The 24683-nt window shown below is 44.7% G+C and overlaps 3 protein-coding genes across 10 annotated transcripts; all 3 read right to left on the bottom strand.

The window, feature by feature from the left end:
* Nucleotides 1-1376: 1376 nt before the first annotated feature.
* LOC129827779 (zinc finger protein ZFP2-like) lies at nt 1377-8952 on the bottom strand. Of its 4 annotated transcripts, none has more exons than XM_055888957.1 (5): nt 8844-8952; nt 7635-7987; nt 7343-7482; nt 5020-5080; nt 1377-4922 (listed from the first exon to the last, which is right to left on the bottom strand). In XM_055888957.1, the coding sequence occupies exons 2-5, from the start codon at nt 7924-7926 to the stop codon at nt 3520-3522; spliced, it is 1896 nt and encodes a 631-aa protein (XP_055744932.1). In that variant the 5' UTR covers nt 7927-7987; nt 8844-8952; the 3' UTR covers nt 1377-3519. The 4 variants fall into 4 exon arrangements, with proteins under 4 accessions (XP_055744932.1, XP_055744931.1, XP_055744933.1 ...); XM_055888956.1 differs by lacking the exon at nt 8844-8952 and adding an exon at nt 8716-8837; XM_055888958.1 differs by lacking the exon at nt 8844-8952 and adding an exon at nt 8609-8837 and having other exon boundaries at nt 5020-5077.
* A 910-nt stretch (nt 8953-9862) lies between these two features.
* Nucleotides 9863-19541, bottom strand: LOC129827783 (zinc finger protein 517-like). 5 transcript variants are annotated; one of them, XM_055888967.1, is made up of 3 exons: nt 19146-19539; nt 18216-18727; nt 9863-10881 (listed from the first exon to the last, which is right to left on the bottom strand). In XM_055888967.1, exons 2-3 carry the CDS (start codon nt 18535-18537, stop codon nt 9992-9994), a joined length of 1212 nt encoding a protein of 403 aa, XP_055744942.1. In that variant the 5' UTR covers nt 18538-18727; nt 19146-19539; the 3' UTR covers nt 9863-9991. The 5 variants fall into 5 exon arrangements, with proteins under 5 accessions (XP_055744942.1, XP_055744941.1, XP_055744940.1 ...); XM_055888966.1 differs by having other exon boundaries at nt 18987-19539; XM_055888965.1 differs by having other exon boundaries at nt 18814-19539.
* Nucleotides 19542-19872: 331 nt separating this feature from the next.
* On the bottom strand, nt 19873-22913 carry LOC129827784 (zinc finger protein 232-like). Its single transcript, XM_055888969.1, has 3 exons — nt 22562-22913; nt 20879-21354; nt 19873-20807 (listed from the first exon to the last, which is right to left on the bottom strand). The coding sequence occupies exons 2-3, from the start codon at nt 21189-21191 to the stop codon at nt 19993-19995; spliced, it is 1128 nt and encodes a 375-aa protein (XP_055744944.1). The 5' UTR covers nt 21192-21354; nt 22562-22913; the 3' UTR covers nt 19873-19992.
* Nucleotides 22914-24683: the final 1770 nt, after the last annotated feature.

Below are 24683 nucleotides of genomic sequence, written 5' to 3' on the forward strand. Positions count from 1 at the left end.
TGTGGGTTGTAGACTCCGTCTCATGCTACCACTAGAGTGAGAGCACCGGCAGCATTCAAAAGTGACCAAAACATCAGCCAGGAAGCATAGGAACCAGTCACGGTTAGTGGGAGAGGATGGAACTAGGTGAAACTGGGCGACATTCTGCTATTTTTCTCATCGATTAAACATCTGATCTCAATACATTTTTCTGTTCCCAAAACTACGAACACAGTACACTAAATTTGATAGACTTGACTCTTCGCCAAAGTTTTTAAAAATTGCGTTGTTTAGGAGTGCAAGGTCGAATTAAGTTTGTGCACACACGCATATCACCGAGGAGGCGTTCCCTAACAAAAGTATGCAAATACATGCTACAACGCGCTAATAGGATCTCGCGTTTGATCTCGCGCTTGGTCCTGCCCACTATGCTTCATTTGCTCCCATTGGAAACGACACATATTAACTATTTTGGGTTAGTTCTATCTTTATCTAAAGCCTTAAACTTCAAATCTGTTTTGTAATACTGACTGGCCAAACAGCAAGTTACAAGTGACAAATCGGGTTGGTTTGTGACAGCAGTCATTTGCTGACACGGCTACGCTAGTTGTCATAGTTCATAGTAACTAAGGGTGTGTGCACAGTGGTATAGGCTGATTGGTAACCATCAGACGTTACAGTATGCAGCAAGCTAAGGTTACAACACATGCCATGGACGTTTCCCAATTGTTCTGAATGGTCAAAATCATAGTGTAAGAACACTTCTAAAGCCTCAAAGGATAAGATTATCCAATTTCAAAAACAAGTCCTTTTTGGCTAGCCACAGCAGTCAACTAGTTAGTGGTTTAGCTTTCTGGTACATTCACTCATTTGTTTAAACATTTAGCAAGCTTGTTAGCTACCACATGTTCTTGTCAAACTGTCAACATAGTAGCTAGCAAGCAACAAGATATGCCAAATAAGTGTTAAAACCATTTGCCGGCAAATAAATCAGATTTGACTACTCAGACAAGTCACATTGCCAGGAATCATATTTGTATCTGACTTCACACCACCTACCAAGGTGGTTTGAAACGTGGCTTGAAATATCAGATTCCATGTGCTTTTGGCTGTTCAGACTGGAGGAAAAAGAACAGATTCAAATTGGATATGCGAGAAAAGAAAAACGATTTGAGTCACTTCAATGTGAACATGGCTTTTAACTGTACCTGAAGATCTAACGACTTGAAATAATTATTGCAAATGAGGAACATGTACTATTTGTTATCCTTTATTACTGGAGGTCTCTACTGCCCATGTTTGTGCAAGCATTGCAATTCATAAAAGGTCACTAATAAACTGGGTGATAAATGAAAAACCCTATTGAAGTATGCATGACCTATTGAAGAAAGTCAACCTCCAGTAAATACATTTTATTCATGTAAAAAAAAACAAAAAAAAACTGATGGAGCAAAAGTACACTGCTCAAAAAAATAAAGGGAACACTTAAACAACACAATGTAACTCCAAGTCAATCACACTTCTGTGAAATCAAACTGTCCACTTAGGAAGCAACACTGATTGACAATACATTTCACATGCTGTTGTGCAAATGGAATAGACAAAAGGTGGAAATTATAGGCAATTAGCAAGACACCCCCAAAAAAGGAGTGATTCTGCAGGTGGTGACCACAGACCACTTCTCAGTTCCTATGCTTCCTGGCTGATGTTTTGGTCACTTTTGAATGCTGGCGGTGCTCTCACTCTAGTGGTAGCATGAGACGGAGTCTACAACCCACACAAGTGGCTCAGGTAGTGCAGTTAATGGCACATCAATGGCAGATCAATGCGAGCTGTGGCAAAAAGGTTTGCTGTGTCTGTCAGCGTAGTGTCCAAGCATGGAGGCGCTACCAGGAGACAGGCCAGTACATCAGGAGACGTGGAGGAGGCCGTAGGAGGGCAACAACCCAGCAGCAGGACCGCTACCTCCGCCTTTGTGCAAGGAGGTGCACTGCCAGCGCCCTGCAAAATGACCTCCAGCAGGCCACAAATGTGCATGTGTCAGCATATGGTCTCACAAGGGGTCTGAGGATCTCATCTCGGTACCTAATGGCAGTCAGGCTACCTCTGGCGAGCACATGGAGGGCTGTGCGGCCCCACAAAGAAATGCCACCCCACACCATGACTGACCCACCGCCAAACCGGTCATGCTGGAGGACGTTGCAGGCAGCAGAACGTTCTCCACGGCGTCTCCAGACTCTGTCACGTCTGTCACATGTGCTCAGTGTGAACCTGCTTTCATCTGTGAAGAGCACAGAGCGCCAGTGTCGAATTTGCCAATCTTGGTGTTCTCTGGCAAATGCCAAACGTCCTGCACGGTGTTGGGCTGTAAGCACAACCCCCACCTGTGGACGTCGGGCCCTCATACCACCCTCATGGAGTCTATTTCTGACCGTTTGAGCAGACACATGCACATTTGTGGCCTGCTGGAGGTCATTTTGCAGGGCTCTGGCAGTGCTCCTCCTTGCACAAAGGCGGAGGTAGTGGTCCTGCTGCTGGGTTGTTGCCCTCCTACGTCCTCCTCCACGTCTCCTGATGTACTGGCCTGTCTCCTGGTAGCGCCTCCATGCTCTGGACACTACGCTGACAGACACAGCAAACCTTCTTGCCACAGCTCGCATTGATGTGCCATCCTGGATGAGCTGCACTACCTGAGCCACTTGTGTGGGTTGTAGACTCTGTCTCATGCTACCACTAGAGTGAAAGCACCGCCAGCATTCAAAAGTGACCAAAACATCAGCCAGGAAGCATAGGAACTGAGAAGTGGTATGTGGTCACCACCTGCAGAACCACTCCTTTATTGGGGTGTCTTGCTAATTTCCTATAATTTCCACCTTTTGTCTATTCCATTTGCACAACAGCTTGTGAAATTTATTGTCAATCAGTGTTGCTTCCTAAGTGGACAGTTTGATTTCACAGAAGTGTGATTGACTTGGAGTTACATTGTGTTGTTTAAGTGTTCCCTTTATTTTTTTGAGCAGTGTATATTCCCTGGGCTTTTCTTTACAACATAGAGAATGTACAGTACAACGAACATGTTACATTTGTCATAATAACATAGAAATGATAGAGACGTGTTTACATGAAACTAAAAACATAAAACTAAAAACATGGCTCCAAGACGTTGAAATCAAAAATGCCATAAACCGGTCTGGCACTGACTTTAAAAAAAATGTGATCCTGCAACCCCATATCAAAGTTTAATCAGTGATACCCATATTAAGCACCATATCACAAACATTGACCACCAAATCACAAGTTTTTGCTCTTTTAGCGTCCTCTCTCAGCATCATGTAAATTCACTGGCCACCAGGGTTGGGGTCAATTCCCTTTTCACTCAGCCAGTCAATGATTACAAAAAGACTAATTGAAAATAAACAGCACTTTTCAAATCACAAATGTAACTTCAAATGGACGTAACAATCTGACTTCCTGAATGTAATTGATCCCGGTCCTGCTGAACACTCCAACTTGACTAAGCCGAGCCATCTGTGGACAGACTCAGGCATGGACAGTTTCATAGTGGATCCTCAGGGAGTTACTGTTGTGGAAAGTCCTGTTACAGCGAGGACAGCAGGACCGCGGGTTGGGTTTCTTGAATTGGTGGACTTGTAGCAGATGTCTCTTACGTTCGGCCATGGTCTCAAATTGCTGGACACACCTGAGGCATTGGTACTTCTTCCCCGGGTGGGCGGACCTCCTGTGGCTGATCAAGATGGGGTGACAGCGGAATTTCTTGCCGCACTCTTCGCAGCTGAGCGGTTTCTCACCTGTGTGGATGCGGAAGTGTTGAACGAGGCTCATCTGTGAACTTAGCAGCTTTTTACACACTGTGCATTGAAACAGGCCGTCTGTTTCTGTCATTTGCTTCCGTTTGCTGTTTGCCTTTGCACGTCGATCGTCTTTGCTCTTTGACTTAATGGCAGGCTGCTGCTCAGCACCGTTAGCAATGGGATCCTCCACTGGTGCAGTCCAGGAGAGGTATCTGCTGCTCTCCTCACCCCCGTACACATCCGCATGGGCTTTACGCAAATGTAATATCAGGAACTGCTTTACACGGAACCTCTGCCCACACTGGTTACAAGGGTACGGTCTCTCACCTGTGTGAATGCGTTCGTGGACCTGCAGGGAACTTGCAGAAGTGTACTCCTTATGGCAAACGTGACAAGAATAAAGTTGTGGATGTGTGCTGCCTTTAGGGGAGCCATCTTTGTTGTTGGGGGAGGTAGGTTTGTCTTTGGGTGGTAGAGGTTTGGCCTTGCTGGAAGAAAGAGGTTTGTTGTTGGGGGAAGTAGGCTTTGTTCTGCTGGGGGAGAGGGATTTCACTTTGTGGTTGATAGAGTTCGACTTTTCTTTAACGTTAGAGCAAGGTTTGTTCTTTTCTGTTTTGCCGTGGCTGTTCAATGTGTGCACACGGAGTGCACTTGGATACGGAAACTTTTTGGGACACTTAGGACATTTGTATGTCCCCTTGTTATGAGACCTCATGTGCACAGAAAGGCCAAACTCTCTGTGAAAGCCCTTCCCACAGTATTTGCAGCAGAAACTCTTGTCAGTTCCACTGGTTGTTGCTTCTTCCTCTGCATTAGGTTCCATTTTTAAATGCTTTCTTCTCCTTCCTACCTTCTTTTTCACTATGTCACTCGTTTTCCCATGTGTCCCCTCTCTGTGTTTGCTTTGTAAGTCACAATCTTTTCCTTGTCTTGTGCTGTGCCTCAAGACATTCTTGTCTAATAAGACACTGCTCTGGGGTTCCGGATTTTCTTGTTTGAATGTGCACAACAGACTACCATGGGTCTTCCTCAGCCCCCGCCCCACTGAACCACAACCATACCCTGACCCGGCCGCGCTCAGTTCAGGTATGTCTTTTAACCGTCTGTTTAACAACCGCTCCGCAGCCGACCCTGGAGGAGAGGGGAGCGGAAAGAGCGGGATCAGTAATGATGTCCTGCACCAGGAGCTGAATTACAATTACGAGGGGCAAGGATGATTTACTCTTACCTTTTCGTGGAGGACTCCTGGCTAGGGCTGTCAGCAAGTGGTTATCAAAATCTTCAGCCTGCTAAAACACACTCATAATGAATATGCTCACAACCAAAAACGCCACCAAAGTACTACTAAAGCAGACATTTAAAGAGTGACTTTGATGATAAAAAATATAAAATCATGGAAATCCAGATGTTTTAGGCTTTGTTATAGTGAAACGTCAATTTATTTAGACAGTTCGTTGCAAAAATGATATATTTAGGTGTTTTGGTAGCAAACCTAGCTCTTTTTGCCCCTTTAGGTTCAACTCTGATGTAGAGGTGCCTTAAGAAGGTTCATCTCAAGGGACGGGTTCGGTTTGAAATACACTCCCTTCTAGATATGCTGGGTGGTACCACGTCATCTCAAGGGACGGGTTCGGTTTGAAATACACTCCCTTCTAGATATGCTGGGTGGTACCACGTCATCTCAAGGGAGGGGTTCGGTTTGAAATACACTCCCTTCTAGATATGCTGGGGGGTACCACGTCATCTCAAGGGAGGGGTTCGGTTTGAAATACACTCCCTTCTAGATATGCTGGGTGGTACCACGTCATCTCAAGGGAGGGGTTCGGTTTGAAATACACTCCCTTCTAGATATGCTGGGTGGTACCACGTCATCTCAAGGGAGGGGTTCGGTTTGAAATACACTCCCTTCTAGATATGCTGGGTGGTACCACGTCATCTCAAGGGAGGGGTTCAGTATGAAATACACTCCCTTCTAGATATGCTGGGTGGTACCACGTCATCTCAAGGGAGGGGTTCGGTATGAAATACACTCCCTTCTAGATATGCTGGGTGGTACCACGTCATCTCAAGGGAGGGGTTCAGTATGAAATACACTCCCTTCTAGATATGCTGGGTGGTACCACATCATCTCAAGGGAGGGGTTCAGTATGAAATACACTCCCTTCTAGATATGCTGGGTGGTACCACATCATCTCAAGGGAGGGGTTCCGTATGAAATACACTCCCTTCTAGATATGCTGGGTGGTACCACGTCATCTCAAGGGAGGGGTTCGGTATGAAATACACTCCCTTCTAGATATGCTGGGTGGTACCACATCATCTCAAGGGAGGGGTTCAGTATGAAATACACTCCCTTCTAAATATTCCGGGTGGTACCACGTCATCTCAAGGGAGGGGTTCAGTATGAAATACACTCCCTTCTAAATATTCCGGGTGGTACCACGTCATCTCAAGGGAGGGGTTCAGTATGAAATACACTCCCTTCTAAATATCCGGGTGGTACCACGTCAAGGCTTGCTATAAAGGCAGGTGACAACGCACCTTATTTGGTAATGGTCTTGGTAAGTGGAGTGTGCCAATATAGTTTGCGTTATGCTTCCTTGACTAGACCTCTGATTTTACACAAAAATGAAAAGGCACTAAGGCATATTTCCACATTTGACCAAATTCAACCTTTTTGCTTACTGTTTCATACACATCTATGAGTTTCTACGAAGAAGAAAAAAACACGTAGGCAAATTGGATTATACGTTTATATTCGTAGCTACATCCATCGTAACGAGAAATAGATGACAATGGTGATCATCTCAACTTGTTGTATTTTTTCCCAACTGCTATGACAGAATGGTGGCGCATTGTGAGTTTTAATCCCACATGGGGCAGATAAATATATTTTTTTAAATACTTCATTTACAATATTCATCCCGTGCCCACACACTTCTAATTCTGAAAAGCATTCTTGTGAGAAGAGTCGCCCTTGTAGTCATTTTAGGTTTTCATACAATACCCAAGACCAATCTGTGAGTTAATTTGACCATTGGAAAAAGAGCTACTGCGTAAATACTGCAATGCTGGTTGGATTGAGCCCCTAATCTTAATTTTCAAGGTTATGATTGCACCTTTCTTCCCAATACAATAACGCAATAAATGTGAGGCCACATTTCATGGGGATTCAAACTTACACCACAAGGTTGTAAGTAGATGTCAGAAACTCAGCACCTTACCACTGTGAGCTAACTGTCCAGAGCCATATTTCTGTGATGCACATCATTTTATTATCAGAGCATGCCAGTGGACATCTGGTAAATATGCTTTAATGAGAAAGTGTTTGGATCAGGTACAACTACGTTTACCCACCCCAATTCCCCCAACCTGAATGCATTTTTTGAAAATGTGAATGTGTTGGGCAAAGGCTGAAATTGGGGTTGAGAGTTACCCTTTAACCTAATTAACAGAAGACATTTTTTTGTTCAGCCGTGTGCTACATTTGGGTGTGCACTATGACTGTCTGTTTATTGATTCAGGTTTCCCACACCGGACCGGTCACTGACCTCTTGTTTGATGTTAGGGATGCGCCATAGAGACACACTCAGTGGTCGCAGGTCCACCCATGGCCATTCATTTTCCTTTTTGATCTTCGAGGGTGGAATTAAAGAATCTTCTGACTGAAGGGGCTCACACCAATCGGGTACTGCATAGAAACCCAAAGATAGAAATGTAATGACACAGAAAAATAAAGCTCAGCTGACACCAACTGGGAGGGGAAAAAATGCATATCATGTCTACACAGTTATCAAGACCTGAAATTGTATGTTACTATTTGTCTACGCAATATCAAGTTACCTTCTTCTTCTATCTCAGCAATTGTCGTCACGTTGGTGACTGTTTGCCCAGAGGTGTTGGCAGCCGTACCATCCAAATCCTTTATTTTTCCACCCTCCTTCAACCTCATCTCTGCCAGCCTCAGCTTCCCGTTCAATGCTGAGATCTCCTCTACACTCTGCGTCAGCTCTGCCTGCTGCTCACTCAGACTGCCCTCAAAGATCTTGGAGATCTCACATACAGCTGCAGTGAGCAGGGAGTCCATGACGGAGGACAGCTGCAACCTGAAGGTGTTCTGCACCTTCTCCGACATCTTTAATCTCCCTGGCTCAGGTTTGTGTGACGTCACCCAGGTTCTAGAGTTGGAAGCTCAGCTGGCAATCAAGACGAATCATGTAAACATCAGGAGGTTAAACAGGACAACAGTACAGTAGACTAACGCTGTATTCAAGATCAGGATTTTTTGGGGCATATTTGACCACATAAAAAATGTAAAGATTCTAACTTTAAACTGAAGAAAATACTGCTGGGATTGTTTTCAAACTGAAGAAACGATGCTGATTAGGGAGTGATCAAAGAGGTATTGCAGAAGGTGCAGCTTTAATACGATGCTTTTGTTAACACTTTGTCATCAACATAACATTTATACCTCAAATACCTTAATTATTTAACTTTAAAAAAACGGATATATCCGGATTTATGGCGATGTAGTAACGTTACACGACCCGAGATGAAGACACTGTGGACTAGCACAAGCGAGTTTAACATGTCTTGTGTCACATAGATAACTCTATAAACGTATATACATGCACGTTATACTGTTTTTAATGTTGTCATTTGCAAAGATGTGTGCATTGCTTACAGACGAGCAAGTCCAACACAACATGCAGTGAACGTGCATTGTGAGCTAGCTGGGGGTCTGCGCGCGAAAACGTAAACATGTCAGAGACATTGATGGCAGACACATTGATGGCAGTCAGTCGATCAGCACGAACCTGCTAAAACAGCGGTCTCTAAAACAACTGACTCAGTTGGCTTGGTCGTCGGCGTATTTTGGTGTATATCTTCAACGTATGGAGCATGCAATATAAACAATATTTACTTTTGTTAGAACTGTCCGCTGTAGTGCAAATGCTCGAATTAGCTACCACACCAACATTTTTCCGACTGGACCTCGCCTCTCGGCCAACCCTCGTGATGTTCCATATCCAGTAAGATTCCGATGTGTACCTGAGCACTGGCACGAGATTCCAATAGGGTCCAGCTGCGACGTCATCTCTCAGAGCAGTCATCCCTCAGGGTCTCTTCTTCGATGAGGTTTAACGGCGGTTGGCATCCAATAAATGTTGCATTACCGCCACCTACTAGACTGGAGTACAACCCCCTGTACATTGCTTGAACAAAATAAACAAATACCCAACCATCTAACACTACACTCACAAAAAAATTAAATAAATAACACCACCCTACTCCACTATTTAAATTTATTTAGTCCTACCTCGGGCCAACAACCTGAAAGGATGGGACACCGCCACTTAGCACACCCTGTAACTCTTCTGATGTCAAGTCTCGCACATCCAAATACTTCTCTGCAGCTGCCACCACAACCTCAATTGTCTGCAACTTACGTTCCATCCCTGCAGTACAGTTGATAACCATTGCTATAAATTCTAAAAATCCAATCTTACTGAAACATATATCACTTGTACTGGTACATATCTACAACTCACACCACTTCTCTCAGGATCTCTCCCCCTTGACCCATTTTCCTCTACTTCCTTCACTGCCTCAGCATACAACTATTTCTGCACTACTCTAACCCTGGAAACCTCAACCTGCTTCTCTCGCGCTGAACATTTCTGATGCCAAGACCCGTGGGCACCCCTGCAATTAACCTCCCTCCTACACACTGCTGCCACATGCCCATAAGCTTGACACCTGTAACAATGTAATGTATTCGGCACAAATGCTCGTACAGGTCTGTGACATCGAGGTGATCATACTACGAATGTGCGGGAACTCATAAATCTTTTTCTTTGAGGAGAGAATCTCTGTCAAATGTATTTATTTCCCCGAGGAAGATATCTGTTACTCTGTGGGCCGTTGTGGTTTGGACAAGGCTACTTACATTTGACCATTTTACTTTTAAGATGCGCGCGCGTGTGTGTGTGTGTGTGTGTGTGTGTGTGTGTGTGTGTGTGTCACAGTTACACCGTTTGACCAACAATTTAAGAAAGGATGAGAATAACTTATTTACAAAGTTTTATTCCTCTCAACATTAAATGAATCAGCAACTATAGATACATTGAACATAGTACACGTTGGCAGTTATTTCCCCCCCTCTGATTTTCTAAATCAACCTGCTTCATCTCAAAGGTCTACCTTGCTGCATGAATCTGTTCATGTATTTTCAGGTCAGCTCTAGAATAGAATCGGTTCCCACAGTCCGTGCAGTTGTAAGGCCTCTCTGCAGTGTGAAGGACCCTGTGTTTCTCCAAGCCGCTCTGAAGGCTGAAGCTCTTCCCACACTGAGAGCAGCTGAATGCCCTCTCCCTCGTGTGGCGCTGCATGTGTACCCTGAAGTGGCACATGTACACAAAGCCCATACCGCACTGGGAGCAGGTGAAGGCCTTCTTCCCTGTGTGGTGGTACTTCTGGTGGTCTTTCAGGTTTCGGAGTTGAGGGAAGCTCTTCCCACAGTGTGGACAGCTGAAGGGTTTGACCCTCAGCTGTGCCGTTGTGTTGATGCTTTCGAGGGCCCCCACAGCATGCTCTGTCCCCTGGGTGGGTATCACTGACCTTGAAAGTAGGAGCTGCTCCTTCATGATCCATGGTGTTGGAGGTAGTGGAGGCTCCCTGGCCAATGGTGCTGGAGGTAGAGGTGGAGGCTCACTGTCCCATGGTGCTGGAGGAAAAGGCTCACTGGCCCATGGTGCTGAAGGAAGAGGCTCACTGGCCCATGGTGCTGGGAGTGGAGGTGGAGGCTGAGGCTCACTGGTCCAAGCCCCAGCATGTGAGCTCAATCTCTGCAGCCGACTCAGGCTCACTATGGAGGCATCTGTGGATGTGACCATCTGGGTAACCAGATCCTCCCAGTCATTGGGCTCTTCTTTGATATGGACCACATGGGCCTCACTCTCTTCCATCCTTTCAGAGACACAGGAAGAGCTGGGTGTGGCCATTTCCTGTGGACCCTCTCTCTCTGGAAGAGCGCTGTGTCCACCTGACTGGAACATCTCCTGTTTGATAACACAACCTTCCTCTGCTCCTGAGGATGGAACAGAAATAAGTTATAGATCCTATATCAGGTGTGTGTGTGTGTTAGTCTGATTAATCAGGCTGTAATACACAATTAATTGGTATATACAGCCTGAAACTAATGCCTGCAAAACTCTGTAAAATGTTCCTTAAAAGCCAGAATAGTGAATACAATTACATTTAAAGTCTAGCGGTTGTCTGTGTGGTTTGTCCTTCAGCTGCTCAAAATTGGAGACAAAATATCCACAGTTAAGTACTGTTTTCTACATTTTTTAAAAGAGTTGGTAGGTATATGGTTCAGTTCAACACCGAAGTAAAGTCAGTTTTATATTTGATATTCGGTTCTCTCATCAATAGCTACTGAACCAAGCATGCCATGACAATGAAAAAAAATCTTACTTAAATTTAAAAAAGTGGATTGTTCTCCATCCTCCCGATTCAGAATATAAACCTTTTATACCAATAAAAATAACTTTACCTCTGTGCCGAACCAAACCATATACCTACCGGCTCTTTAAAGTCGGGTAAACAATACTTTTCTGTGGATATTTTGTCTCAAATTTTGAGCAGCTGAAGGACAAACCACACAGAAACCAGTATGCCCTCCGATGAACCATCAAAACAGGCAAAGCGCCAATACAGGACTAAGATCGAATCCTACTACACCGGCTCTGATGCGCATCGGATGTGGAAGGGCTGGCAAACTATTACGGATTACAAAGGGAAACCCAGCTGCAAGCTGCCCAGTGACACAAGCCTACCAGGAGCTAAATGCCTTCTATGCTCGCTACAAGGCAAGCAACACTGATCCATGCATGAGGGCACCAGTTGTTCCGGACAACTGTGTAATCACGCTCTCCATAGCCGATGTGAGTAAGACCTTTAAACAGGTTAACATTCACAAGGCCGCAGGGCCAGATGGAGTACGAGGACGCGTACTCGGAGCATGCGTTGACCCGCTGGCAAGTGTCTTCACTGACATTTTCAACCTCTCCCAGACCCAGTCTGTAATACCTACATGTTTTAAGCAGATCACCATAGTCCCTGTGCCCAAGAACGCCAAGGTCTAAATGACTATCGCCCCGTAGCACTCACATCTGTAGCCATGAAATGCTCTGAAAGGCTGGTCATGGTTCACATCAACACCATCATCCCAGACACCCTGGACCCAATCCAATTCGCATACTGCCCCAACAGACCCACAGATGACACAATCTCTATTGCATTCCACACTGCCCTTTCCCACTTGGACAGGAGGAACACCTATGTGAGAATGCTGTTCCTTGACTACAGAGCAGCGTTCAACACCATAGTGCCCTCCAAGCCCATCACTAAGCTAAGGACCCTGGGACTGAACACCTCCCTCTGCAACCGGATCCTGGACTTCCTGACGGGCCACCCCCAGGCGGTAAGCGTAGGCAACAACACGTCCGCCACGCTGACCCTCAATACGGGGGCCCCTCAGGGGTGTGTGCTTCCCCACCTGTACTGAAATCAAATACAATTGTATTTGTCACATGCTTCGTGAACAACAGGTGTGTTCTAAGAGTGAAATGCTTACACAACAATGTAAGCAATAACAAATAATAGATACACAATGAGTAGCCAGGGTAAAGTCAATGTGAAGTGGTACACGGTAATAGATGGAAAATATGTACATTTAACTAGGAATAAAATTACAGATAGTAAACAGTACCAGCAGCAGCATATGCGATGAGTCAAAAGTGTGTGGGGAGGGGGGCGGTATACCGTATTTTATGATATACCTGTATTGATGCAGGTACCGGTTTGGGTTTTTACTTTACCTTCTATGCCAGTATTTGAATGTTTAGTTTGTTAAATGTGATACGCCATGTGTAATGTCAATGTATATAGTTTACTTCACTACTTGAGTCATCTCTCTCCGCTCTTCCTCTCCCTGCCACTTTCCACACAGACCTAGCCACGCCCCGTCACTCAGAGCGCATTTGATGTTCCTCAACCCCGAGACACTTACGTTCAGTCTGCATGGTCTACGTAGCACATGCAACAATGTTCATGACAACAATGCTGTTTTCACTTTGCTTCTTAATATAAATCCACTAGCGTTCTATAATGACACTATTGGTTTGTGCTTCTTCCATCAGCAAACAGCTAGTTTGTAATTTCTTTGCAAGTTGCCCTAAATCTTGTGACGCCAATAGCTAGCTAGCTAATAAATGTACTGAGTAAGAGCAAACGTAGCTAGCTAATACAGCCTGATAATACCAGTGATGGTGTAGACCTAAATCAGCATGTTGTTTGTGCAACAGTATCTTCTAAATCAAAGAGGAATATGCAAAGCAATAATTTATTAGCTACAGACTAAGAGAAAACATGCAATCTAACCAAAATTTAAAGGGTCCCGTAGGAAACACTTACCAAAACTTTTGTTCCTACCCTGTCACAATAACTGCTCCCTGGCATTTTAATTCGTTGTCATCTCAAACAACACCGTATTCAAAGTGCCCACTATTATATTCTAACTATAGAATTAGAATAGTCATTATATTTCCATGATTTCAACAGTTTTGCTCTAATTCGCAAGTCAAATCGCAATTGCAACATTTGGTTAAAAATAATTCCGAGATAATTTGCCCATATCGTGCAGACCTATGTGGCAGAGTGGAAATGATCTCAATTGAGCAGTGGTGTAAAGTACTTCAGTAAAAATACTTTCAAGTACTACTTAAGTAATTTTTTTTGGTATCTGTACTTTACTATTTTTGACAACTTTTACTTTTACTTCATTCCTAAAGAAAATACTGTACTTTTTACTCCATACATTTTCCCTGACACCTAAAAGTACTCTTTACATTTTGAATGCTTAGCAGGACAGAAAATGGTCCAATTCACGCACTTGTCAAGAGAACATCCCTGGTCATCTACTGTCTCTGATCTGGAGGACTCACTAAACACAAATGCTTTGTTTGTAAATTATGTCTGAGTGTTGGAGTGTGCCCCTGGCTATCCGTAAATAAACATTTTATCCGTAAAGAAACATCTGGTTCGCTTAACATAGGGAATTTGAAATTATTTATACTTTTACTTCTGATACTTAAGTACATTTTATCAATTACATTTACTATTGATACTTAAGTATATTTTAAAACCAAATACTTTAAAACTTTTACTCAAGTAGTATTTTACTGGGTGACTTTCACTTGAGTAATTTTCAAATAACGCATCTTTACTTTTACTCAAGAATGACAATTGGGTACTTTTTCCACCACTGCAACTGAGTGCAGGAAATGCAGAAATGATAAGTGCTGAACTTTGTTTTGGGTGAAGTTGAATTGAACAGCATAAAACAATCAGAATGGAGAAACACTAATTGAAATCACTTAGAATGTATGTGTTGCCACTGTAACAGTATAACTTTACAGCGTCCCCTCGCCCCGACACGGGCGCGAACCAGGGACCCTCTGCACACATCAACAACAGTCACCCACGAAGCGTCGTTACCCATCGCTCCACAAAAGCCGCGGCCCTTGCAGAGCAAGGGGAAACCCTACTTAAGTCTCAGAGCAAGTGACGTAACTGATTGAAATGCTACTAGCACGTACCCGCTAACTAGCTAGCCATTTCACATCCGTTACACTCACCCCCCTTTCAACCTCCTCCTTTTCCGCAGCAACCAGTGATCCGGGTCACGGCACCAATGTACTAGCGCGTACCCGCTAACTAGCTAGCCATTTCACATCCGTTACACCACCCTAGGATCACTCACTACTCATAAAGCAAATGTAGAACTTGTATTATTCAAAAACTAAAAATACCGTCAAATACCGTCCAATTAAAAAAAAAATACTGCGATATAATATTTTGTCCATATTGCCCAGCCCTAAGACTTGGTTAATAAGTACCGCTTTCCATGCGGTAGCATAGGGCCTTCCTCTGACATCATCTGGTATAAAGGTCCTGACTGGAAGGGAGCTCAGCCCAAGTGGTGTACTGGGCTGTACGCACTACCCTCTGTAGCGCCTTGCAGTCGAATGCCAAGCGGTTGCCATACCAAGTGGTGATGCAGCCAGTCAAGATGCTCTTAATGGCGCAGCTGTAGATTTTTTTGAGGATCTGAGGGCCCATGCCAAATCTTTTCAGCCTCCTGAGGGGGAATAGGCATTGTTGTTCCCTCTTCACGGCTGTGTTGGTGTGTTTGGACCAGTGGAGGCTGCTGAGGGAAGGACGGCTCATAATAATGGCCGGAACGAAGCAAATGGAATGGCATCAAACACATGGAAACCATGTGTTTTATGTATTTGATACCATTCCTCTAATTCCACCCCAGCCATTACCACGAGCCCGTCCTCCCCAATTAAGGTGCCACCAACCTCCTGTGGTTTGGACCATGATAGATCCTTAGTGATGTGGACACTGACGACCTTGAAGCTCTCAACCCACTACACAACAGCCCCATCGATGTGAATGGGGGCTTGCTCGGCCCTCCGTTTCCTATAGCTCCTTTGTCTTGCTCAGATTGAGGGAGAGGTTGTTGTAATGGCACTACACTGCCAGATATCTGACCTCCTCCCTATAGGCTGTCTTATCGTCGTCGGTGATCATGCCTACCACAACCGTGTCAAGCAGCTCGATCACTGGGGCCAAGCTCCCTGCCCTCCAAGACCTCTTTACCAGGCAGTGTCAGAGGAAGGCCCTAAAACTGGTCAAAGACTCCAGCCACCTAAATCATAGACTGTTCTCTCTGCTACCACATGGCAAGTGATACCGATGCACAAAGTCTGGAACCAACAGGACCCTGAACAGATTCTATCCACCCAAGCCTTAAGACTGCTAAAGAGTTAGTCCGGGTGGCTATTGGGTAACTATTTTGCTATCTGGATTAGTGTTGTCACGATACCAGAATTTTGACTTCGATACCAGGTTGAGTATCACAATACTCAATACCACAAAAAAAAAGGCATATTATCCTAAGTCACAGAATGGCACTTGATCCAGAAAGAGCAGTAGCTGAGTTTATCTGTTGGGCATTTTTTTGTTCAATATCATTATTATATTAGAACATTTTTACATCCATTTTTTTTTTTAGAGCCATGTTTGCATTAATTGAATCAATTATACAATCAATTTGACTTCCAACCAATCTAACTACAAACAACATAATGGTAATAATTTATTTGAATGGTAAATCTCTATTTACACTGAATATTCTGACTCATTGTATGCTGCTGAAACTGTTGATGGTCTATCAGTTTATTCCTAGTTATATGTACATATCTACCTGAAATACCTCGTACCCCTGCACATCGACTCGGTACTGGTACCCCATGTATATAGCAAAGTTATGACCTCGTACCCCTGCACGTCCAATCAGTACCCTGTGTATATAGCCAAGTTATTACCTCATACCCCTGCACATTAACTCAGTACTAGTACCCCTTGTTTATAGCCAAGTTATCGTTACTCATTGTTTATCTATTATTACGTGGGACTTTTTTAATATTTCCAAATTGTATTTCTCTCTGCACTGTTGGGAACGATTTGGAAGCATTTCACTGTTAGTCCACACACACACATGTTGTTTACGAAGCATGTGATTAATAGCATTTGATTTTAATTTGAGTACGTTTAAATGACATTTTATTCATATTCTGGCTTGTAAGGAAAATGTACACGATTTTGCAGGTATACGTTTCAGGCTGTATATACCAATTAATTGTGCATTACAGCCTGATTAATCAGACTGTGTGTGTGTGTGTATATATATATATATACACTGCTCAAAAAAATAAAGGGAACACTTAAACAACACAATGTAACTCCAAGTCAATCACACTTCTGTGAAATCAAACTGTCCACTTAGGAAGCAACACTGATTGACAATAAATTTCACATGATGTTGTGCAAATGGCATAGACAAAAGGTGGAAATTATAGGCAATTAGCAAGACACCTCCAAAAAAGGTGTGATTCTGCAGGTGGTGACCACAGACCACTTCTCAGTTCCTATGCTTCCTGGCTGATGTTTTGGTCACTTTTGAATGCTGGCGGTGCTCTCACTCTAGTGGTAGCATGAGACGGAGTCTACAACCCACACAAGTGGCTCAGGTAGTGCAGTTCATCCAGGATGGCACATCAATGCGAGCTGTGGCAAAAAGGTTTGCTGTGTCTGTCAGCGTAGTGTCCAGAGCATGCAGGCGCTACCAGGAGACAGGCCAGTACATCAGGAGACGTGGAGGAGGCCGTAGGAGGGCAACAACCCAGCAGCAGGACCGCTACCTCCGCCTTTGTGCAAGGAGGTGCACTGCCAGAGCCCTGCAAAATATCCTCCAGCAGGCCACAAATGTGCATGTGTCTGCTCAAACGGTCAGAAACAGACTCCATGAGGGTGGTATGAGGGCCCGACGTCCACAGGTGGGGGTTGTGCTTACAGCCCAACACCGTGCAGGACGTTTGGCATTTACCAGAGAACACCGATATTGGCAAATTCGCCACTGGCGCCCTGTGCTCTTCACAGATGAAAGCAGGTTCACACTGAGCACATGAGCACATTTGACAGACGTGACAGAGTCTGGAGACGCCGTGGAGAACGTTCTGCTGCCTGCAACATCCTCCAGCATGACCGGTTTGGCGATGAGTCAGTCATGGTGTGGGGTGGCATTTCTTTGTGGGGCCGCACAGCCCTCCATGTGCTCGCCAGAGGTAGCCTGATTGCCATTAGGTACCGAGATGAGATCCTCAGACCCCTTGTGAGACCATATGCTGACACATGCACATTTGTGGCCTGCTGGAGGTCATTTTGCAGGACTCTGGCAGTGCACCTCCTTGCACTAAGGCGGAGGTACCGGTCCTGCTGCTGGGTTGTTGCCCTCCTACGGCCTCCTCCACGTCTCCTGATGTACTGGCCTGTCTCCTGGTAGCGCCTCCATGCTCTGGACACTACGCTGACATACACAGCAAACCTTTTTGCCACAGCTTGCATTGATGTGCCATCCTGGATGAACTGCACTACCTGAGCCACTTGTGTGGGTTGTAGACTCCGTCTCATGCTACCACTAGAGTGAGAGCACCGCCAGCATTCAAAAGTGACCAAAACATCAGCCAGGAAGCATAGGAACTGAGAAGTGGTCTGTGATCACCACCTGCAGAATCACTCCTTTTTTGGGGGTGTCTTGCTAATTGCCTATAATTTCCACCTTTTGTCTATGCCATTTGCACAACAGCATGTGAAATTTATTGTCAATCAGTGTTGCTTCCTAAGTGGACAGTTTGATTTCACAGAAGTGTGATTGACTTGGAGTTACATTGTGTTGTTTAAGTGTTCCCTTTATTTTTTTGAGCAGTGTATATATATCTCCTCACTCACCTAACAGAGCCTCTTCCCTCTCCTCAGTGTCTCCAGCACAACCACAGCTCCTACACATCCCTGTCTGCGCTCTCTCTTCCCTCTTCTTTTTCTGCTCTCTCTCTTCAACTTCCCTCCTCTTCCTCTCCTCCTCTCCGTCCCTCCATCTCTGCTCACACTGCTGCAGCCTCTCCTTCAAGATTTCCACTTCCCGCTTGCTCCCGGTCACTTCCTTCAGGAAACTGTCCTTCACCAGCCGAGTGATCTCATGCACAGCGGTTTTGAGGACTGTTTCCATGACTCCATTGAGCTGGTACTGGAAGGTGAGAATGGCCTCTGACATAACTGCAACAACATCAACACTGGAACCCCCCGCCCCCTCCCTTATTGGTACCAGTCCCAGAGATCACAGCCAGTCTTCTATGGATGAGCTGCCCCCCTTGTTTCCCAGTTTGGTTCACTATAATGGAAAGACTTGGATTTAGTCTCCTCCAGATCACAACAGTGCCCAGAGAGTCAGGTATCTCTTCCTCCTAGAAACAGGGGCAAGCTGTCAAATACACCAAATGTGGTCTTGATGTGCCTCAAATATCTTGTCAGTTATAGGAGGCTCACTTACCAATGATTTAGCGCAGAAACATGCTCGTAACTAACAAATTAATAAACCCGTACACCCCTTTTTACTTGTGGTTAGGTGTATGCATTTATCAAACTTGCTAGCTAGCTTTAGCTACAGCTAATAACACATTGTAGTACTACAGAATGTCTGTCCATTTCACAAAATATTCTTACCACTTCCCAAACGTTATTTGTTGTTCGTCATAAAAATCATCTAGCTACAAATATCCTATCTCTCCTAGAACTGTACACATAAGTATCAAAGACAGGTAGCTAGCTAGCTACTGGAATAAGCTAGCAGCTACTAGATAGACGGCTACACCAAAGACTAACCCAAGACGGTTCATCTGTGTCGTTTAGAGTGTGAGCAAATGAAGCATAGTGGGCAGAACAAGCAAGGAGATGGGCGAAGGCATGTACGAGCTAGCGATATCCTATTGGCACGTTGTAGCATTATTTCCCTATTTCCGTTAGGGAACGCTCCTCTGTGAAGTCCGCGTGTGCACAAACTCAATTCAACCTTACATTGAGTTATTTAAAACGAGTGCATGTTGTCAAAGCGTCAAGTCTATAAAACCTAGTGCACTGTGTTCGTAACAGATTTTAATTTTGGGACCAGTAAAATTTATTCAGTTAAGATGTTTCATTGATTAGAAAATCAGACCAGTTTCACCTAGCTCCCACTACCCGCAACTATACTTCCTCTCACTACCATATTTGGGGGTGAGAAAACGTTCTAAACGGAGCATTCAGCGTTATAGCGTGTGTGACGTTTCGGGTTACCCCTTCTGTCTTTGGCTAGACTGGAGAGGTTGGGGCCCGTCCCTCTGCTCTGTGACATCGAGGTGATCATACTGCGAATGCAATTGCGCAAAATTGGTACATATTTTTCTTCAATGTTGGAATCTCTGTCAGAGTAACAAATGTATTTATTTGCCAGAGGAAGTTATGTGCCGTTTTGATTTAGACAAGGCCACTAACGTATTACTATTTTACTTAAGATATGTCTTTGTGTGTAACAGTTAACGATATTGTTAAGAAAGGATGAGAATAATGAGAATAATTTCTATATAGTGTTTTATTCCTGTCAACATTAAAATGCATCAGCAACAATACATTGAACATAGTAAACATGGGCAGTTATTCCCCCCTCTAATTTTCCAAATTAACCTGCTCCACCTCAAAGGTCTACCTTGCACTGTATTTGTTCATGTCTTTTCAGGTCCGATCTAGAATAGAATCTGTTCCCACAGTCCGTGCAGTGGTAAGGCCTCTCTGCAGTGTGAATGACCCTGTGTCTCTTCAAGCCGCTCTGAAGGCTGAAGCTCTTCCCACACTGAGAGCAGCTGAACGGCCTCTCCCCTGTGTGGCACTGCATGTGTACCCTGAGGTGGCACATGTACACAAAACCCTTACCACACTGGGAGCAGGTGAAGGCCTTCTTCCCTGTGTGGTGGTATTTCTGGTGGTCTTTCAGGTTTCGAAGCTGAGGGAAGCTCTTCCCACAGTGTGGGCAGCTGTAGGGTTTGACCTGTGCCGTTGTGTTGATGCTCAGGCCGTTGGGACAGGTCTCGAGGGCCCCCACAGCATGCTCTGTCCCCTGGTTGGGTATCACTGACCTTGGGAGTAAGTGCTGCTCCTTCCTGGTCCATGGTGGAGGCTCCCTGGACCATGGTGCTAGAGGCTGAGGATCACTGGCCCATGATGCTGGGATTGGAGGCTGAGGCTCACTGGTCCATGCCCCAGGATTTGAGCTCAATCTCTGCAGACGACTCAGGCTCATTATGGGGGAATCTGTGGATGTGACCATCTGGTTTACCAAGTCCCCCCAGTCATCGGGCTCCTCTTTGATATGGACCACATGGTCCTCCCTCTCTACCATCCTCTCAGAGACACAGGAAGAGCCAGGCGTGGCTGTATCCTGTGGACCTTCTCCCGCGCTGGGTCCATCTGGCTGGAACATCTCCGGTTTGATATCAAAACCTTTCTCTGCTCCTGAGGACAGAACCAAACACAGTCAGAGATTCTATATTGTGTGTGTGCGTGTGCGTGTGTGTGGATCTCACCTAACAGTCTCTCTTCTCTCTCCTCAGTGTTTCCAGCACAACCACATCTCCTACACACCCCCCTCTGCTCTGTCTCTTCCCTCTTCTTTCTTTGCTCTTTCTCTTCCCTCTGCCGCTCCTCCTCGCCATCCCTCCATCTCTGCTCACACTGCTGCAGCCTCTCCTTCAAGATTTCCAATTCCTGCTTGCCAACTGTCACTTCTTCCAGGAAGTTGTCCTTCACCAGCCGAGTTATCTCATGCACAGCGGTTTTGAGGACCGTTTCCATGACTCCATTGAGCTGGTACTGGAAGGTGAGGATGGCCTCTGACATAGTTGCAACACTGGAAAATCCAATACCAGTCCCAAAGTTCACAGCCAGTCTTCTATGGATGAGCTGCCCTCCTTGTTTCCCAGTTTGTTTCACTACAAGGGAAAGACTGGGATTTAGCCTCCTCCAGATCACACCAGTGTCCAGAGAGTGAGGGATCTTCCTCCTGGAAACAGAGGCAAGCTGTCAAATACACCAAATGTGGTCTTAATGTGGCTCTAATACCTTGTCAGTAATAGCAAGCTCACCTACCAATGATTTAGCCCAGAAACATACTTGTAACAAACAATTAATAAACCCTTACTTACAGGGCTTTACACAATACCCCATAATGACAAAGCGAAAAACGTTTTTTTCGAAATTGTTGCAAATAAAAAAATATATAAATACCTTATTTACATAAGTATTCAGACCCTTTGCTATGGGACTCGAAATTGAGATCAGGTGCATCCTGTTCCCATTGATCATCCTTGAGATGTTTCTACAACTTGATTCGAGTCCCCCTGGGTTAAATTCAATTGATTGTACATCATTTGGAAAGGCACACACCTGTCTATATAAGGTCCCTCAGTTGACAGTGCATGTCAGAACAAAAACCAAGCCATGAGGTTGAAGGAATTGTCCGTAGAGCTCCGAGGCACAAATGTGACATTTCAGTTATTTTTAATACATTTGCAAACATTCCTAAAAAATATGTTTGCTTTGTCATTATGAGGTAGTGTGTGTAGATTGCGGCAGGAAAACAATTGAATCAATTTGAGAATAAAGCTGTAACATAACAAAATTTAGAAAAAGTCAAGGGGTCTGATTACTTTCCGAATGCACTGTACATCGCTTTTGGCTGTGGCTAGGTATACCAAATAATGCATTTCTCAAGTGCTCTAGCTAGTAGATGCTTTTGGCAACGCGTGTTGTGACAAAACGTCAAGGATCGTCCTATTAAACATACTTTCCAAACGTAGGTCTGTTGTAGACCCATTCCCTCATGTCAAAATAAAAGTTCTGCACCTGCGACATATGTGGATAAATAAATAGTAACTTGTGGGGTAATTTTATTTTGACATGAGGTAAGGTTAGGCAGAGAGGAAGACCCACGTTTTGGAAGTATATTTAATAATATGTTCCTTTAGATATGTCTCAAATTCCCCCGTCTTAATGACTAACCATCCTGCCCACCTCCATAGTACGTTTAACTGGAATTCTATTTAACTCCTGGCTTCACACAGACGGTTGTTGTGCAACCCGATAGTGTAGATAGCAAGGCTAAATATGTAAATACACCCGCGTTGCTAACAGCTAAACAGCTATTGATAGTAACACGGGGTTGTGTAACAGCTTTCTGACCATTTGACTCATAAAAAATTTATACTTACCACTTTCCAAACGTGTTTTTTTGTTGTGCTAAAACCTATCAACTAGTTACAAACATCGTAGCTATGTCTCTTAGAACTGTACACAGAGGTAAAAGAGAAAGGTAGCAACTGTATTTTTTTAAGATGTCACGTTTTATACCGGAACTCCGAGGCATGCGTAGAAATCGTTAAGCAGTTTATTTCGAAGCAGTGTGCTGTTGCTTGTATCGCTTTGTCAGAAGCACGTGATCAATGACGCCCGAAGCTTCGTTTTGTCGAACAACCACGTAATAGTTTTGCCATTGGTTTCGAGCCAAAAAGGCCACCCAAAGATTTTCTGTGGCTTCCCTGAGCACGCGCTGCGACGTGCGCGACGTCAACTGTAATTTGGCTGTTCTGAATTATTTTGACCAGCAGGTGCCACTAGTGTACAACGTGTTGATCAAAGCCTAGAGTAATGAACCTATATACTCGACACAATCGGCTGGAAATATCATTGCACTCCACACTGCCCTTTCCCACCAGGACAAAAGGAACACCTATGTGAGAATGCTGATCATTGACTACAGCTCAGCGTTCAACACCATAGTGCCAACGAAGCAAATCACTAAGCTACTGGATCCTGGACTTCCTGATGGGCAGCCTCCAGGTGGTAAGGTTAGGTAACAACATGTTCTTCAGCACTGGGGCCCCTCAGGGGTGTGTACTTAGTCCCCTCCTGTACTCCTTGTTCACCCATGACTGCGTGGCCAAACACAACTCCAACACCATAATTAAGTTTGCTGATGACACAACAGTGATCCCTGACAACGATGAGACAGCCTATAGGGAGGAGGTCAGAGAATTGGCAGTGTGGTGCCAGGACAACAACCTCTCCATCAATGTGAGCAAGACAAAGGAGCTGATTGTGGACTACAGTAAAAGGCAGGCCGAACAGGCCCCCATTAACATCAACGGGGCTGTAGAGGAGCGGGTCGAGAGTTTCAAGTTCCTTGGTGTCCACATCACCAACGATCTATCATTGTCCAAACACACCAAGACAGTTGTGAAGAGGGCACGGCAAAACCTTTTCCCCCTTGGGGGACTGAAAAGATTTGGCATGGGCCCCCAGATCCTCAAAAAGTTCTACAGCTGCACATTCGAGAGCATCCTGACCAGGTGCATCACCGCCTGGTATGGCAACTGCTTGGCATCTGACCGTAAGGCCCTACAGAGGGTAGTGCGTATGGCCCAGTACATCACTGGGGCCAAGCTTCCTGCCATCCAGGACCTATATAATAGGCGGTGTAAGAGGAAAGCCCATAAAATTGTCAGACTCCAGTCACCCAAGTCATAGACTTTTTTCTATGCTACCGCATAACAAGCGGTACCGGAGCGCCAAGTCTAGGACCAAAAGGCTCCTTAACAGCTCCTACCCCCAAGCCATAAGAACAATTAATCAAATGGCCACTGGACTATTACATTGACCTACCCCCCCAACCCCCCCCCCCCATTTGTTTTGTACACTGCTGCTACTCGTGGTTTATTATCTATGCATAGTCACTTCACCCCTACCTACATGTACAAATGACCTAAACTAACCTGTACCCACGTACATTGACTCGGTACCGGTACCTCTTGTATATAGCCTCGATATTGTTATATTATTGTGTTACTTGCTATTGTGTTACTTTTTATAATTTTTTACTTTAGTTTATATGGTAAATATTTTCTTATCTCTTCTTGAACTGCACTGTTGGTTAAGGGCTGGTAAGTAAGAATTTCACTGTAAGGTCTACACTTGTTGTATTTGGCGCATGTGACAAATAAAGCTTGATTTGACTTGAAATGCTCAATGCTTCATGAAGCTTCGTTTCCCCATCACTACTGTATATTATAGCACAAATTAATCATTATAGCTAAACTAATAGCTAACTAACTAAACTGGTTGGGTTCCGCACCCCCTGATCTGTGACACAGAGGTGATCATACTGCCAATGCGATTGCACAGATCTGGTACATATTTCTTTCATGTTAGAACCTCTGTCTAAAGCACAGTTCCAAATGTATTTACGTGCCAGAGTAAGTTACTCTATGGGCCATTCGGGCTCAGACAAGGCTACTTGCTTATTACTCTTTTACTTTTAAGATATCTGTGTGTGTA

This window comes from Salvelinus fontinalis, chromosome 29 (assembly GCF_029448725.1).
Source record: "Salvelinus fontinalis isolate EN_2023a chromosome 29, ASM2944872v1, whole genome shotgun sequence".
NCBI lineage: Eukaryota > Metazoa > Chordata > Actinopteri > Salmoniformes > Salmonidae > Salvelinus > Salvelinus fontinalis.